Source organism: Salvelinus alpinus, chromosome 4, assembly GCF_045679555.1.
Source record: "Salvelinus alpinus chromosome 4, SLU_Salpinus.1, whole genome shotgun sequence".
Classification (NCBI taxonomy): domain Eukaryota; kingdom Metazoa; phylum Chordata; class Actinopteri; order Salmoniformes; family Salmonidae; genus Salvelinus; species Salvelinus alpinus.
In genome coordinates this window covers 69,757,408-69,775,582 of record NC_092089.1, presented here as the reverse complement: position 1 = coordinate 69,775,582, position 18,175 = coordinate 69,757,408, and the positions used below count along the sequence as shown (strand labels likewise).

General features: G+C 43.7%; 1 protein-coding gene across 3 annotated transcripts in view; it reads right to left on the bottom strand.

Moving 5' to 3' along the window:
• Nucleotides 1-5,945: 5,945 nt before the first annotated feature.
• The window catches only part of LOC139574311 (cystine/glutamate transporter-like), a 59,060-nt gene continuing 46,830 nt past the window's right edge, over nucleotides 5,946-18,175 (bottom strand). For 2 of the 3 annotated variants that reach the window (XM_071398778.1, XM_071398779.1), the window contains 12 exons: nucleotides 14,459-18,040; nucleotides 13,163-13,289; nucleotides 12,011-12,126; nucleotides 11,622-11,747; nucleotides 10,608-10,707; nucleotides 10,402-10,446; nucleotides 10,170-10,293; nucleotides 9,418-9,521; nucleotides 8,843-8,939; nucleotides 7,806-7,955; nucleotides 7,354-7,531; nucleotides 5,946-7,055 (listed from right to left, as the gene is read on the bottom strand). In XM_071398778.1, the coding sequence (XP_071254879.1) occupies nucleotides 7,000-7,055; nucleotides 7,354-7,531; nucleotides 7,806-7,955; nucleotides 8,843-8,939; nucleotides 9,418-9,521; nucleotides 10,170-10,293; nucleotides 10,402-10,446; nucleotides 10,608-10,707; nucleotides 11,622-11,747; nucleotides 12,011-12,126; nucleotides 13,163-13,289; nucleotides 14,459-14,741 (1,506 nt within the window). In that variant the 5' untranslated portion in view covers nucleotides 14,742-18,040 and the 3' untranslated portion in view covers nucleotides 5,946-6,999. Of the gene's footprint in view, nucleotides 7,056-7,353; nucleotides 7,532-7,805; nucleotides 7,956-8,842; nucleotides 8,940-9,417; nucleotides 9,522-10,169; nucleotides 10,294-10,401; nucleotides 10,447-10,607; nucleotides 10,708-11,621; nucleotides 11,748-12,010; nucleotides 12,127-13,162; nucleotides 13,290-14,458; nucleotides 18,136-18,175 lie in introns of all 3 variants that reach the window. The other variant, XM_071398781.1, reaches the window with a different exon arrangement.

Here is an 18,175-nt window from a genome sequence, read left to right as displayed (position 1 = left end):
TTTCTGAGCTGCATGGCAGGGAGAGGACTCTAAGGACTTTAAATACATTTACCCCCGAGATCAATTTCACCTTGCATTGCCTCTTTTTTGGTCTACAGGAAAACTGTGGGTTTCAGTTGGTGTGTGTGTGTGTGTGTGTGTGTGTGTGTGTGTGTGTGTGTGTGTGTGTGTGTGTGTGTGTGTGTGTGTGTGTGTGTGTGTGTGTGTGTGTGTGTGTGTGTGTGTGTGTGTGTGTGTGTGTGTGTGTGTGCGTGCGTGCGTGCGTGCGTGCGTGCGTGCGTGTGTGCGTGCGTGCAGAACTCTTTTTCCCGAAAATATTCTTGTCGGCCATCTTCTCACACGGGAGTTTTTCACACACACAATTGACTGCTAATGTCTACAGTATCCACTGGGATTGTATTGGCCCCCACTCATTGTTGGCACATGCTTTCATCAATGCAAATAGTCTGTATAGCCAGTGTAGCACGATTTGATCTTAGTCTTGTATTGACACTTTGCTTGTTTGATGGTTCGTCGGAGGGCATAGCGGGATTTCTTATAAGCTTCCTGGTTAGAGTCCCGCTCCTTGAAAGCGGCAGGTCTACCCTTTAGCTCAGTGCAGATGTTGCCTGTACTCCATGGCTTCTGGTTGGGGTATGGACCACTTTTTTATTGACCGAGTCACTGGTGCTACCTGTTTTCATTTTTGCTTCTAAGCAGGAATGGTCAGATTTGCCAAATGGAGGGCAAGGGAGAGCTTTGTACGCATCTCTGTGAGTGGAGTAAAGCTGCTCTAGAGTTTTTTCCCTCTGGTTGCACATTTAAATTTGGTAAAACAGATTTAAGTTTCCCTGCATTAAAGTCCCCGGACACTAGGAGTGCCGCCTCTTGATGCGCGTTTTCCTGTTTGCTTATGGCGGCATACAGCTCATTGAGTGCGGTCTCAGTGCCAGCCTCGGTCTGTGGTGGTATGCAGACAGCTACGAAAAATACAGATGAAAACTCTCTAGTAGATAATGTGGTCTACAGCTTATCATGAGATACTCAAAACCTTGAGACTTACTTAGATATCGTGCACCAGCTATTGTTTGCATATATGCATAGTCCGCCACCCTTATCTTACCAGACGCCGCTGTTCAATCCGGCCGATACAGCGTATAACCAACCAGCTGTGTGTTGATAATGTCGTCATTCAGCCACGACTCCGTGAAGCATAAAATTTAACATTTTTAATGTCCCGTTGGTCGTCGATTTTATTTTCCAATGATTGCACGTTAGCTAGAAGCACGGAAGGCAGGCGGGGGTTTATTCGATCGCCTACAAATTCTCATAAGGCAGGCCGACCTCCGTCATCATTTTCTCCATCGTCTCTTCACGCAAATGACAGGGATTTGGGCCTGTTCCCTGGAAAGCAGTATGTCGTTCACGTCGGGCTCGTCATTCTCGTTAAAGGAAAAAAAGTGTCTGCCAGTTCGTGGTGAGTTATCGCTGTTCTGATGTCCAGAAGTTATTTTCGGTCATAAGAGACAGTAGCAGCAACATTATGTATGAAATAAGAAAACAAATAAGTTACAAACAACTCAAAAAAACAAACATAAAAACACAATCGGTTAGGAGCACGTAAAACTTCAGCCATCTTCTCCGGCACAGTGTTCTATGGTTGTGTATGGACTGGAATAACCCAGGTCTAAAATGGCCTTTATAAAAACAGCAAGTCCCTTTTAGAGAGTGTAAAGCCTGGGAGCGAACATGTGCGCACACACACACACACACACACACACACACACACACACACACACACACACACACACACACACACACACACACACACACACACACACACACACACACACACACACACACACACACACACACACACACGGTGGGGAACACACTCTGGCCTGTAATAGCAGGTAGCCTGAGCCTAAACCACCCTGACAGGTCAAAACAGGCCAAGCCCGTAGGTCAGTATGCGTGGATGTGTGTGCGTTTCTGCTTTCATAGGTGTGTTTGTGTCTGCATGCATTCTTACATCTGTCATGTTTTCTTAGCGGTGGTTCACATCCTTGTTTAGGTTCTTGTTTAGCAGTACTAGTCTGCCAGTCTTGTTTAGGTTATTTAGTCTGTAGCAGTACTAGTCTGCCAGTCTTGTTTGGGTTATTTAGTCTGTAGCAGTACTAGTCTGCCAGTCTTGTTTAGGTTATTTAGTCTGTAGCAGTACTAGTCTGCCAGTCTTGTTTGGGTTATTTAGTCTGTAGCAGTACCAGTCTGCCAGTCTTGTTTAGGTTATTTAGTCTGTAGCAGTACTAGTCTGCCAGTCTTGTTTAGGTTATTTAGTCTGTAGCAGTACCAGTCTGCCAGTCTTGTTTAGGTTATTTAGTCTGTAGCAGTACCAGTCTGCCAGTCTTGTTTAGGTTATTTAGTCTGTAGCAGTACCAGTCTGCCAGTCTTTGCCAGATGAGCTGGACTGTGGCCTGGACTGTTGATTTGGGGGGTGGAATTGGTGAAATTCGTGTTGGATGGGAACCTGCCTGCATTGTGTGTTGTGCATCTAAATCAGATGATATTTCCTCTTCCCTTTTTGCTTTTCTCCTCTCCTTCTTATCCTCTTTCCTCTCCTCTCCTTCTTATCCTCTTTCCTCTCCTTCTTATCCTCTTTCCTCTCCTCTCCTTCTTATCCTCTTTCCTCTCCTCCCTCTTTCTCTCCTTTTTCTTCTATTTTCTTCTCCTCTTCTGTCCTCTGCCCTTCCTCTCCTCTTGTCTTTCTTCCCCTGTTCTCTCTACTCATCCCTCCTATTTTCTCCTTTCCTCTCTCTCCTGTCCCTTCCTCTCCTCTTGTCTTTCTTCCCCTGTTCTCTCTCCTCTCCTCTCTCTTCATCCCTCCTATTTTCTCCTTTCCTCTCTCTTGTCCCCTCTCTCCTCATCTCCTTTCTGTCTCATTTCTCTCCTCTCCTCCCTGTCAAAGGAGCAACACTATGGCAACAGTGAGTCATCCTCTATAACACAGCCAACCAATTAAACGCAGAGTTAGTCTTATAAAAAAAAAATCACCTCTTTTGCCAGGCAACAACCAGTGGTGTTCCAGAACTTAATTTACATCAGGAATTACCTGCCACTCCACGCTAGGCAGCCACACGGTAATGCCATGGCACACTGAAAGAGGGCATGTAAGATTATGTGAATATGTGTCATTGCTATGACTGCACTTAAATGCACTCTACAGACCTTTTAACTGGTCTAGACTCTAGACCATTCATTCCAACTGGCATAATCATGTGAATGCGTGATTCTTTTAGTTTCATTCACGAGGAGCAGGAAGCGACGTAAAGTAAGCTGTAGAATATTACAATATTTTATTATACACTGTGACATCCACAGTAAAACGAACCTGAAAGTGAATTTGCATTACAGCACAACATGAACTACAGTCACATTGTTCTGATTAAAGCTTTGTGACAATGCATTTAGCTCATAGTGCCTGCAGTGTGTGTGTGGGCGTGTGTGTGTGTTCATGCACCAATGATTAACCCATTAAGTGACCCGAGGGCAGCCGCCCAGTCCTCTGTTATAATTAGAGGATCTGTCAAGCAGGGTGGATGTGGACCATTCTATCCTTATATACTGTGTGTTCACTATTACTCACTTCAGGTGAGTCACAACGACAGTCGCTCAGTCAGCCACAGTGACAGAACAACACCACAGGCCTTTTCCACACACACGTGGCCGCACATGTGCAGGCATGCGTTACATAAACAGCATTACTATAAACTTGAACCTAACTCACACAGAGAGAGGAATCAGGCACACAGAATCTTGAGAGTGGGTGGAACCCCACCACCTAAAGGCATCCTGCTCTTTTAATGGCAGTGTCTCACAACCCTTCAGGCTTCCACTATACCCCCTACACACACACACCTTTCAATCCCCACATTCCGTCAGCAAGATTAGTCATACTGGGCCAGTAGACTGACTCGCCCTCAAGGGGTCTGAGTCACACTACCGCCGCCTGATAGAGCTTCTTATAAACCTATTACACCATGTGACCTCTGACCCCACAGTAACAAGGTCACTTCCTGTTAGAGGTCACCTACATCTCAGCCCTCTGGCATTCCAGCTATGAATGAACCTCTCTGTTTGTTTTGGTCTTTTTTTCTATTCTCTATTTCTCTCTCTCTCTCGCTCATTCTTTCTCTCTCTCCATATCCTGTCAGTACTGCCCTCTCTCTCTCTCTCTCTCTCTCCCCATCACTCTATCCCCTATCTTCGGGTTTCACTGTGGTCTCATTGAACGGAAACAATGTGTTGTTACTACGTGGTTGCTATGTGTGGCCTGTTGTCCACTGTGGTTTATTTCATGCATATCAGTTTATATCATCCACTCAAAATGATAGTTCACCCAAATTACAAAATGACATAATGGTTTCCTTACCCTGTAAGCAGTTTATGGACAAGGTATGACGTTGATTTTTACCTGGCCACTGTTTCAAATGCTATCTTTTCAGCATTTGTGGCACAAATCCGATGCAAGTCAACGGTTTGCTTGGTTCGCTTCGTCACATCATCTATAGGTAACTTCATTGAGTTACACAATGCATTTTTAGATACGTTTGGATGATTTGGACCCGCAGCGCAAAAATGCTAATCCATAGACTGCTTATAGGGTAAGGAAACCAACATGTAATTTTGTAATTTGGGTGAACTCTCCCTTTAATGAGAAAAGAAAGAGGAATCCATTTTGTTTGCATCTAGAAACCTACAATTGTAGTTGGATAGAAACATTAACATTCCACAGAAGTACAGTAGGTACGCCAATAGGACAGGGTCATGGTTTCAACCAGAGGGAACAATGTTTACGTTCCTTATTCCTGCCTGGAGCAGAGCGAGGTGGAGATGGGCTGTACAGATAGAGTGACTCAGATTTAAATGTCTCATGTTTAGTCTCCTTTTACCAACTAACTTCCCCTCACAAGACTGTTACATTGCACTGTATCGCCCCCTTGTGTCTTTTTAGTAAACCGCAGGGGTAGAGGTGCAATGCAGAAAAGGATGCTGTGAGCAGACATCGGGAAAAGAGAGAGATTGTGTGTGTGCGTGTGTGTGTGCGTGTGTGTGTGGGTGTGTGTGTGTGTGGGTGGGTGGGTGTGTGTGTGCGTGTGTGTGCGTGTATGTGTGTGTCTTTGTGTGTGTGCGTGCGTGTGTGTGCGTGCGTGCATGTGCGTGCGTGCGTGTGTATGCGTGTGTTGCTCAGCAGAAGGAAAGGTCAGACTCAGAGAGTGCTGAGCAACATACAGGAGAAGGAGAAGCGGAGATTACACAGACCTGCCAACAAGAGGGAGATTGTAAGTAAATGAAGTCATTTCATGTGTCAACATGATCTAGCCATATGTTTCTAGGCAACTTCTCAATATAATGCACGATATGCAAGTCATCTTAGTAAGATGGGAATGCAGACACACACACACACTAGCTCTCTCTCTCAGTTGGGCAATGTGCCTGGTCCTGGCTGTGCAGTAGCAGGGGGAAGCTCTCTTTCTGTCTCTACTCTGGGCTACTAGCCAGGACTCTGGCAGTGTGCTCACTCACATGTGTGTGTGAGAGCATTAGCCTCTGGTACCCAGCCAGCATCCTGGCATACAGGATGTGAGTGTGAGTGTGTGTTTGAGTGTGTGTTTGTGTGTGTTTCTCGATGGAAAGGGTTTCTGTTGGTTTCACAGCTTGAATAACCCTGGTGTGAATCATCTGTGGTAATAGAGCTATTCTGCCCAGTGCGTTTGTGGCTTAAATTATGCCAGAGCACATGCAAACACACACACACACAGATTCTGCACATGGTGTGGAAACTGTTTTACACGCAACCAACGTCTCTAAAGGTTTCCATCTCCACCAAGAGAAAATAAAATCTTTATCCCTTGTGCAAATTGTGTAATTCATTGTCTGCAGAATACAAAAGTAGAGTTTCTCTCAGATTGAAAAAAATCTGTTTTTATTTTCCCATTAAATTAGATGAGTTTTTCTCAGGTTATGCAGGACATCATTTCTAAACATACGTGTGTTCAAAAAATGGTTAAATATAAAACTGTATCCCGTTTATGTTCGTTGTCATTTGTGTAAGGACATCATGTTTCACAGGCATCTGTAGATTGAGTATGAATCACACTTTACTGCTCTAATGATGCTTACATATGTGAAGGGAGTGCATGTTTTACTCAGACTATAGAACATACATCAATTAACACTCACTGATCTGTGTTAATTTCCTAAAATTTAGAAATAACTATGGGTTGCCTACGGTACATACTGTGTACATCCTGAATGATCTGGCGAAAACTGAGTATCCAGTGTAATGCTAATGCTAGCAGTGGCTAATGCTAGGTGTAACAATGACTGAAGCTAGGTCTGAATGTAACTAACACTAGCTGTAATTATGGCTAATGCTAGCTGTAACAATGACACAAATATAACTGCAATTGTAGCCAAAGATAGTTATACTCCAAGCTTACAAGGACTCCCTGGCATCTTATCAACAGTAAAAGCTGTTGCATTTCTAAGAGGCTGGGCTCCCACTGCACACTGGAGCCGTAGGGTAGTGGTTACAGAGATGGATTACCTACAAATCCCACACAGGGACACACACAAAGCACACAGCCTCACCTCCCTGCCTGCCTGGCCACTCCATTTAAAATACTTGGGTGAGGAGAGAAGAGAGAGTATTCAGGCCGTTTGAATTGGTAATGTGAAATGTGAGAGCAGAGCAGGGCTAAGCCTGCCTAGATAAGGTCAGCAGGATGGGAGAGTCATAATAATGTATAATGTGAAATGATACAATAGAAGAGGCCATCGGTGTGATGTCCTTGGGTGTGGAGCACATGAGGCTGCTGAGGAGAGGACAGCTCAAAAGAATATGGCCTGAACAGAGCAAATGGAATGGCTTCAAACACCTGGAAACCATAAACCCGATCTCATTCTCCTGTGGTGTGGATGATCATAAACACGGATCTGGTGTGGGGATCTGGTCTGGTGTCAGTGTTCTGCTGGGATCACCTCCAGGAGGATCTGGACAGATCTGTTAAAGGAATCTGACGACAGAATAAAATACACAGAAAAACAATTATGATGCCATTGTGGTTAGGACAAGATTATTTGCAAAGTGTCAAAATGGACACATTATTGGTATTAATGCAGCAATTACAATAGGATGCCATGCTGAAAATGTTTTGGAAATTGTTTATATGTTATGGTAAGCAATGCATGTATAGTTTCATGGTCCACTGAAGCACTGATCAATCCTTTGCAGTCTGTATGTCAGTAGTATGTATGATTTTCACTGTGATGTAAAGTCCATGTAATGGCTCCTACGTGTAGGTAGCGTGTTACCTAAACCCTTCTGTAGCCACTTGGGTCTGCGGTCAAACACAATGAAAATATAGTAGGCTGGGATTCCTGTTAGTGAGATGGCGAATCCTATCCCTGTGTTGACGGGGTCGGAGTAGAGAGAGAGGAACACCATGAAGAAACAGGTGAAGGAGAAAATGGCCGGAATGAAAAGAGGAACCTGGGGAGAAAGACAAAGAAGTACAGAGGACTCAAGGATCAATTCCGTAAAGCGTTCATTAGTTGACTAAGACAGCCATCAGACAGACTCATGCTCTATTTGTGTGTCCATGTGTGCAAGACGCTTGCATATCCGCGGCTCCTGCATCGGCCTCCACAGCCGCATGAAGTGGCACCGAAGGAGAGATGTCATCATCGACTTCGACGTGTATATGTGAATGTGTGTCTGTGACTACATGCCTGTCTGTGTGTGTTTTCACGTGTGTTGGACTGACCTTGAAAGGACGTGGCATGTCAGGGCGTGTGTATCTCATGTAGATGAGGCCCAGCACAGCCACACCAATGAAGAGCCAGCGGAGGAAGCTCATGAAGTTCAACAGGCTGTAGATATCTCCCACAAACAGCTGGAACACCGTCATAGGATACTGGAGACACACACAGAGAAAGAACACACACACACACACACACACACACACACACACACACACACACACACACACACACACACACACACACACACACACACACACACACACACACACACACACACACACACACACACACACACACACACACACACACACACATAGAGAGAGAGAACACACACAGATCCAATGAGGATTACGTAGAGATGCTAAAAGGTAACCACAAAGCAAGTTAACAGTTAAACATGCAACCGATGAGTACAGGAAGGAATGCAAAGTATTAATTGTGAACCCTAAAGAACAGGGCCCAGATTCACAGATTTGCAAAAACTTAAGACGCTTCTTAAGAAAAAAAATAAGAAGTTCATTCGTAAGTGCAATTCCTCAACAATATCTTAAGATTGAATGATTTTCTTATGAACTTCTCAAATATCTTCTCATGAATCTTCTTAAGATGTGTGTTGCTAGGCAACCAATTTAGCTATCTAGCTATGGCAATCAATTTAGCATATTTCTTACTGAGATTACGGTTCTAAAACCTGTTTAAAATAATCAATAGAGAAACATTCAGATGAAGTTTGTGTGAATTTAACATGGTCAATTGCTTTCATGAGCTTTTTCTCTCACTGCCCTGAGTTTAAGACAAGGGTTTAGCTTCCAAGAACTTTATTTAAAAAAATAAAATTTCTTCTTAACTTTTTGCTTAACATAAGAAACAGCGCAATAACATTTCCAATAACCTTTTTGAGGAATAGCAACTTTGCTTAACTTTCTTCTTACGTCTATAGTTAAGGAAAAAATTGCTTCTTTAGGTTTGTGAATCCGGCCCCTGATCTTCATAAAGACAGTAAACAATGACATGTGTATTTTTTTTATGCTTATCTGACCAGAATGATGACGGCTGCCAAAGGTGTGTGTCTGCGGACGTGGATCATGGACAGAACCTCAGGGAGATGGCCTTCTCGTGATGCCACATAAAACATTCTAGAATGACCAACACAATCTTCAGGGTTACATGAGAAAATGTGAAATACTACTAAAAACAACACTTCACCATCATCAGAGCCAAAAAAAAGCAACAACAAAATAAAATATATATAATATACTGTATTATTGTCACATACACTGGATAGGTGCAGTGAAATCTGTTGTTTTACAGGGTCAGCCATAGTAGTACGGCGCCCAAGAACTCACTCTTTTGTTATTCCTCTATTAAAAGTCGGCAGTGTCTAAGTAAAGCAATGTCAGCTATTTTGTTTTCACTATACCACCATACTGCGTATTCTATGTTCGACCTCCACATCCAAACTTCTGCATAACACAGTTTGGCAGTTGAATGAAAAAAAAAGTGGTGAGATTCCTCACGCACAGTTGTGTCAGGGAGGCAAGGCATTTTGTCATTCTCCTTGGCAGGAAAAGTTAGCCGAGGCTGTGGTTTGACACCTGTGTTGACGCAGCCCACCTTGAGAAAGCGAATAAGCAGCCGTTCATCGTACCGAAGCACGACAAGGCTACAAATATCGGCACTGCCACCGAAAGGTTCCCCATCGTCTTCTCTGCAAATGTCTGCACACAAAACAGACAGAGAGAGAGACAGAGAGAGAGAGAAATAGTATGAACCAAATAGGGACAAAGAGATACAGAGAAAGATTCTCAATTCACTGAACATCTAGTTTAAGAACATTGGTAGCTAAATGCATTCAGTCTTTTCTTAAGAGCAGCATCACCGACCTTTTAAACTGTAATGAAACAAACTCCTTTAAAAAGGCCTGATCAGATCAGATCCCTTTTAGTGAATGAATCTCCCCCTACACCAAACTGGCCGGAGAACAGCGTGGCAGACTAATTTTAGGCTCTGTCTAAGACTATGCAATTTACACTGGACCTAATGTAATTATTATTGAGAGGGATGGACTGTGTGGAATCACATTAGTCCATACTGGGAAGCAGAGGTGTTGGGCTTGGCATCCCACTAATGATGAAAGGTTAAGAGCAGTTTAGAGTGCAGGAAAGCAACACCGCTGATCAGTCACTCCTCAGAGCTAGATGGAATTAGGCCCAGATGACCGAGGTGTAAGACTGCAGTCATTACACCTCAAGTGTATCAATACATCACGCACAGAAATCTATAGGACTCCGGGGGGGGGGGGGGGGGTAGTAAGATCAGTGTCAATGAAATCGGCCGATAGACAGAGAGTTTGTTAGATGCCTTACCACGGCGACGGATTGCGAGGCCAACAGCTCCTCTGCTGACATCACAGTGTAGTACGCCACATTGGTCAGCACGTAGCCGGAAGTGACTATCGCCATGGAGATACAGATGGCCAATGGCACAGTCCTGAGGATATGCACAAATTTGAGACCGACAACCCAATCAAAATATAACTTGATCTCACCTTACGGTCAGGCAAGCCGGTGTAAATGAGATATGAAATGAGAAACTCACTTTTCTGGATTCTCCACTTCCTCCGTCACAAAGTTAAGGTAAAACCTGTTGGATAAAAGTTTGAGATTTACAACAATATGACATTAGGATACAGATAACAAGAGCTCATGACAAGTCAATAATGCATTACACCTGTTGGCGTTATGCAAAGTGTCACCTAGAATTAGATATAAGAGCTAGTTATGCTATAAGAAGTCCACACCTACCACCCAGAATAGGCGTACATCCCAGAGTAGAAGGCCAGAGGAAGACCTGTGAGCTTGATATTACTGACCTCAAACGCATTCTCAAAGTTCTTAGTCTCCCCTGTATGCACACACACAGAGTGAGACACACACACACACACAAAGCAGGAATTACACAAACACCAAAGAATACCGATTCTAGTTGATTGTTTGACTAGGTGCATTTTTCTAAGTATATCAGCATGGGTATGTGTAAGAATGCACCCCCAAGAGCATTCCAATACAATACACACTTATGTAGTGTATTTCTGTCCAATGGAACACACTTCCAAAGGGGCAGATAATAACCCTCTAAAAGCAGAAATGCGCTGATGTTCAATGAACATTGGTATGGCAGAACATAAAGTCTGTTAGCTATGTATAGGCCTGCAGCCACTCTGTAGTTAGCCTGTAATGTGTCGACCAGGTACTCTATAGCCATTACACACTGTGGAGTTGAGTTTAATCGTCTAGTTAAAGTACACCTGGTATCTGTGGAATGTCCCTGTAACAAACAAACAAATATAACCCTATGTACCACAAACGGGGTTTCAAGGTTTTTGATGAGAGAAAGAGTGTCAGATTCAATGTGATGTGAGCATAAGCATGCCATTTGTGTTGTTTTAATCCAGTGTAAAATATATGATGATGGTGATGGTGATGATGAGGATGATGATGATGATTAATGTGATAATGAGGATGATGACGATGATAATGATGATGAGGATGAATGTCATGATGATGATGATTAATGTGATAATGAGGATGATGATAAGGATGAATGTTATAATGATAATGAGGATGAATGTGATGAGGATGATGAGGATGATGATGGTGATGATTAATGTGAAAATGAGGATGATGACGATGATGAGGATGATAATGATGATGAGGATGAATGTGATGATGATGATTAATGTGAGGATGAGGAGGTTGAGAATGAGAAGGATGATGATGAAGATGAGAATGATGAGGATGATGATGAGGAAGGCTAACCTTTGAAGAGCATATAGAGGCCAGGTACGATGATGATGGCTATAGCCAGAAGCTTGCAGAAGGTGAGGAAGATCTGAATCCTGTTTGTCCAGCTCGTACTCATACTGTTGAGATACATCACTGACGCTGTGGAGTAGTACACACACACACACACACACACACACACACACACACACACACACACACACACACACACACACACACACACACACACACACACACACACACACACACACACACACACACACACACACACACACATATACTTTATGTGAAACTGACCGGTATCTTACATTCAGCTGAACCATCTCACTGATAAGCACTAAAATCCTATATTCCAAACGTTTGTTCAATTCAATATAATACTGTAGCATAAATCTTAGACATACTTATTCCTATAGAGGTGGCCAGTTTGATAGCAATCTCTGGCACTCCACACGGCATGAATATAGGCTCCAGGATATATTGTCCGAAGGCCAGGGATATCACTGCCAACCCTGCAGGTCTAGAACAAACAACACCATCACACACAGACCCCAAAACACTGACCCAAAAATACACATGCAGCCAACACGTCGACCGGAAATGCTGACGCACAAAGCTGTGAGATCTGGGGCCGCATGCACTGTTCAGAGTGTTGGGAGCATTTTACCTCCAACTGACCTGTCTTAAACAACCTCACACTTGTTTTTTAACAGTCAATTAACTATTATTACTGATATTCAGTGGTTACTAACTCAAAGATGTCTGTTAGATTCAGTTGAGATAAAAACATTAAAAAAGATATGATTATTATTGATATGAAATGGATACAATAGAGATAAAGTACTTAAAGTACATTGGGTACAAACACATAACTAAAGGTACTCTGTGGTCCAGAATGAAATGGCAAATGTTATGTATTCAAAATATCTGGAACAAATCTGGTCAGACATGTAGAAGCTAATAACCGTTAAACTTAATTCTCAGAACACTGAGACATTATTACACTACACAGCAGGTAGACGTACACACTAAGTATCTAAAATAGCAAACGCACATTTCTTCCACATGTGGAAGTGAATCAATTCCAGTGTTTTCTATTGATCTTGGCTCTAATAAGAATCGAATAACTGTTTCCCAGTCGGTGGGCTCATCCCCGATCACTGTTCATTTCCCATATACCCAAAACCATACGTCCCCCCTAGCCCGATGATACTCTGCAGTACAGTATAATATAGCAGGTTTGTTTACACTGCTCTGCTACCACAGGTATCAACAGACTAGGATGGGATCAGAGAGGCTTTACTACCTGTACAACACTGAGATCAACGCTAGAACGCCCCTCCCCTTCTCACAAACAGACAGTATAGAGTGATATGCACACACTGTATTGCAAGTGCCTACCCCACTTCCTGCCTCTGTCTCTGTCACACACACACACACACACACACACACACACACACACACACACACACACACACACACACACACACACACACACACACACACACACACACACACAAGATACACACACAATAAATACTTTCACACACACATACCTGATGGCGATGATGTCAGCCCAGAGACGTATGAAGGCCATTTGTGGTCCAAAGGCCTCCAGAATATAGGTATAATGTCCTCCAGATTTCTTGATGCTGGTTCCCAGCTCTGCATAGGACAGGGCCCCTGGGATAGGAGAGAGGGAAAGGTTTAGGACAGGAAACTGGCTACCCATCTACAATAACAAACAGGTAAGTGGCTACTGTAAGAGGAAAATGTGATTCCTTGTATTTTTCATTGTATGCATTGTACAGGTGTAGGACCTCAATTTCATCCCTCTTTTTGCTGAGAATTTTCCAGGAGATGCAGATGAGCTTCGTGATTTACATAAATTGACTGAATACCAACACTAACATATGGTTATATTAACCGTATTGCACTTTTCATGTAGCCTACTTTTGGCCAGTTAATAGCCTAACCACTGCTCAAGAAACATAAACGTTCAAATTCTGTTGCTGCAGGATTATTTTGCTGTGACAGTATAGGTCAAATTACAGGGACACTAGGATTTTGTAATTTTAACGTGTCTGCGTGCAATATGAAGGAAGTTAGTTAGCATTGACTCACAAACTACCGCTAACTTCGTTCCTACTACTTGCAGAGAAATAAAAATGGTATCCACGAGTTCATCTGACTCTGGGTAAGTAGTATCCCTTTAAGATCCTACAGCTCTGTGTGTGTGTGTGTGTGTGTGTGTGCGTGCGAGTTCACGTCTGTCTGTCTGTCTGTCTGTCTGTGCGTGCGTGCGTGCGTGCGTGCGTGCGTGCGTGCGTGCGTGCGTGCGTGCGTGCGTGCGTGCGTGCGTCAGAGCGAGAGAGAGAAAGAGAGAGAGAAAATGCAAGATAGGTTAACGTAAAGGGTAATTGAGGTTTCAGCAGTTTGATGGTTAGTTAGAAGGCAGTAGCTACAATAACGCTGTTGTAATTACAGTTTCACGATTAAATAATACTAGGGTAGAAGCGGAAGCTTTCCCATAGCAGCAGACAGTTAGCAAAGTTCATCCATCCCCCTAAGCTTTAAATCACATTCATTGTCTCAAGAAAAGCTGCTTTACAAGTTTAGCACTTTGTTTAAGGAGGCATCAGCTCTAGTGTCTTCAAGGAAGGGGAAGCAAGGGAGTCGTAACCCAATAGACTGAACTGCAATAAAAACACAAAAGCTCCTTCCCCGTACCTTCAGGTCACTGGCATCATAAAACCCCTCTGCATACCTTTACTCAGGTCTGTCTCCTTCCTCCCTGCCTCTCTCCCTGAGGAGGTGGGGTGTCGTCGTGGCGATAAACACGTGTGACTCACCAAACAGAGACAGTACTCCACAGGCGATCCACACCACCAGAGACATTCCAACACTCCCAGAGTTCTTCAAGATTCCCTTGGGAGAGATGAAGATTCCCGCGCCGATGATGGTCCCTATGATGATGGAGATTCCCCGAAGTAGGGTCACCTTCTTCTTAAGCTCTACCTTTCCGTGCAGGGCGTCAGGGTCCTCTTTTGGGACAGGGGTATCCCCTGGGTGTCCCCCATTTTGGGGGGTGTTGTTCACCCCAGTCCCCTCACCATTAACTGACCTCCTGGTCATCCTTGAACTCTCTTACACACACACACACACACACACACACACACTCTCTCTCTAACACCTGCAGTGTTTCTCACACACCCTCTCTTCAACACAAGATATGTCATAAACAAGCCCCTCACACTCCCTTCTGGCACGCTAGGTCCCAAATCAACCTTAGTGTTTTTCCTTCTGTCTTCGGTGACCTGCTGTTGAGACTACAGAACAGTAAGTTACTCTGACAAAGCAGGTTGTTACTGGTCCTGCTGTGCAAATAAACTTCTATTACTGGGAGCTAGACCAAACCTCTGGGGAATGGTCTCTCCTTCTCTCTCTCTCTCTTAGACACACATACCCACGCACACACTAATCTCGCTCTGAAGCCCCACTCATTCAGTCGATCTCTCTTTCACTCTCCCGCTTTGTTTCACTGCCTCACACTTTTCTCTCTCACCATATTTTGTCTGTCCTCCACTAGTTCTGTCTGTCTGTCTCACTCTCTGTCTCTCTCTTCAGCATTCCCTCTCTCCCAAACCTTATATTATCTGGCTGGTCCCTGTGCCTCCCTGAAGAACCAGTCTGGTAGTGTTTCTGTTGTGAGAGGTGTTACGCTGACCCCCTCTGCCTCAGGATGTATCTAAATAATCACCTGAGTGCCAACACCACACTCCCCCTTTGGAGGCTCCAACACAGTTCTCCCAAAACAAAAGGGGAACAAGAAACTAGGTTCTGTCACCCAACGCTAGCTGCCTGGTCAAACCCCTCTGACGTCACATGACGCATGTCAATCATCATCAACGCCTACGGTCTGGACTTGTCATTGACCACATTTACCACAACTACCCTTGTGAATACACATGGCTTCCAGTAAGATCATACACAATACCGCACTAAGCAAACACTAACAATCAAGTAATGACAAAAGCAAACAAACAACCCCTTGATTCAAGCAAAGTTTAAAAGTTGTAGGGGCATGCCAATATTTCCTCAAACACCTTTGTTTGAAATATTGACCCAACCAATCATATAGGTACAGCAACTGTATATGTTCCTGATAAGCTGCCAGACAAACTGGGTCAGAAAACCTGGCTTGACATATAAAACTTGGGAGTTCTAGGGCAAGGTGTCATATCTGATAAGGTGGTCCCATCTGCCTTCCAGCGAGTCAACAGAGAACACCTGCAGAGGGAAACTGTGTAGCATGCTAGTAAGTGTGGGGAAGGTATAGCCAGAAAATGATGCCACATTACAGCTGCCTGACACTTATGAGAAGCCAGGTGATACGTGGATACAAAATATGTTAGGTATGTACCCGAGGCACAGGAGGCTACTGAGGGTCATAATAATGGCCGGACCGGAGCAAATGGAAGGACATCATACACCTGGAAACCACGTGTTTGATGTATTTGATACCATTCCACCTATTCCGCTCCAGTCATTACCACAATCACATTCTCCCCAATTAAGGTGCCAACAACCTCCTGTGATATAAAGAGGTACGTTTTAATGTCACTTTAGTTACGGTGTACTAGTGCTCAATTCGAAGCAACCTTGGTCAGTGATTTGTTTCCTCTTTGTCCAAAATAACTTTTCACTTATCTAGAAGTTGTAGCTTTTTTGAATGAATAGACATTCTAAGAATTCAGAGATTCTCCTGAAATCAAACACTTTGAAAAACATTGAATCATCCTCCAATAGGCTCTATGCATTATACCGCTGCCAACGTTCTAATTTACTTCCGATCGGGTTGATGACTTCCGGAGCGAGTTCTGCTATTGTTTTTATCATTAGCTTACTAGCTGTCGTCGATGCCTTTCTGACTGAAATAGTTCGCAATGACTACGTTTAAATTACAGCCCCGCGAAGGAGGTGCTAATGAACATTGTTCAGTGACTCAGTGTTCAATTTCTTCCAAATGTAATGGTATTGTGAGCTTCCATCGTTTCCCGGTCGATGTAGAGCTCAGAAAAAGGTGGTTGGTGGCAGTACGTCGTGACAACTTTGCTGTCACCAAACACACAAAGGTGTGTAGTACACATTTCGTCGAAAGTGATTTGTTGAGGGAAAAATTGGGGGGCGACAATAGCTAAAAAGAGGTGTTGTTCCTACTGTCTTCGCGTGGAACTGGCAAATTCAAAAGAGACCTGGTGTTTGGGAAAGAAGACTGAAACCTCCTGCTCCGACTGAGGGGGATGAAGAACAAGGTGCGCTGCCCATGGACTGTGCCGTCTCTGATCCGGTCCAGGGCATGGGCCAAGCCTGTGTAAATGTACATGTGTTTATTTGCTAGCAGCAAAATAATAATTTGTTTATCTACGACATGTATCAATCATTTGTGTTGTAGTGAATATCAGTTTGTGTGGAGCTTGTATTGGCTTTAATTAGGCAATGAGTTTAGGGGTGGGGGAAAGAAATCAAGTAAACACAGAATAGCCAGAATGCAAGATTGAATACAATGTTAGAGATGTGTAATTGATTAACTGAACTGTTGAACATTTGCTGAAATATTTTTTTTTTTAACAAATCTATTCTACTGTAGATTTCTTCACAAGAACATCAATACTTATTTTTCATAAAACCACTAAACTTGGCACCCGTGCAGGGGATCCATTCAGGTGCGAGATAGACACTTCTGCAAGTAGTGGTAAAAATAAAAGTGGTAAAAATAAAACTCTTATAGTTTTTGAAACCTGTAGATCTTTATATATCCTTTCAACTAGGATGTCCTCCTGTGCACAGATGACAAAGTCACACCATCTACAACCTGTAAGAAGGATTTGACCTTGCACCTGCCAGTAGTAAGCATGCGATCTCTCCAACTTCAGCTCTCCATTCTGTATCTTCAGGTAAGGGCAGTCAACATCACTTGGTATATTTGGGCACTTGACCTCTAAAAGTCCAAAGTGTGGTCTCACACTGGGATCAAATATGATTCTATCTGGAGAGGATCCTAACCACGGAGCATCTGGGTGCACTACGAAGCCACACGGAAAGAAGTTAACATTCTTCAGTGTGCAGTACTCCTGTACAGCCACTGGCTCCATGGCTAGCCCCCTCTTCATCTCCATGGTCTGTAGCAACCTGGACTTTGTGTGACATCTCGTAGGTTGTCTCTAATGCCTTGAAGTGGAGCTGCTCCTGATGGCTAAGGACGTAAGCACACTGGGAAGCCTGAAGCCTGTAGCCATCTAATGGAAGTATTGGTGGAGAAGTGGCATTGGCAATCTTCACAATTTCACGGGTCTTTGGCCGTGGAAGCTGATAGGACAGAACACTGCCGGCTTGCACTGGCCCAAAGGCGGACTCAACCAGGGGCACGTCAGCTGACATTTCCATTGTTGTCACAAGAGGGGCAGTAAGTGGAGAAAAAAGGTTCATGTCAGGCATGTATCCATTGAGTGCTTTGTAGAGAGAACTTCTGCAAAACATTTTAAAACCTTAACATCAGGTTGGAGAGA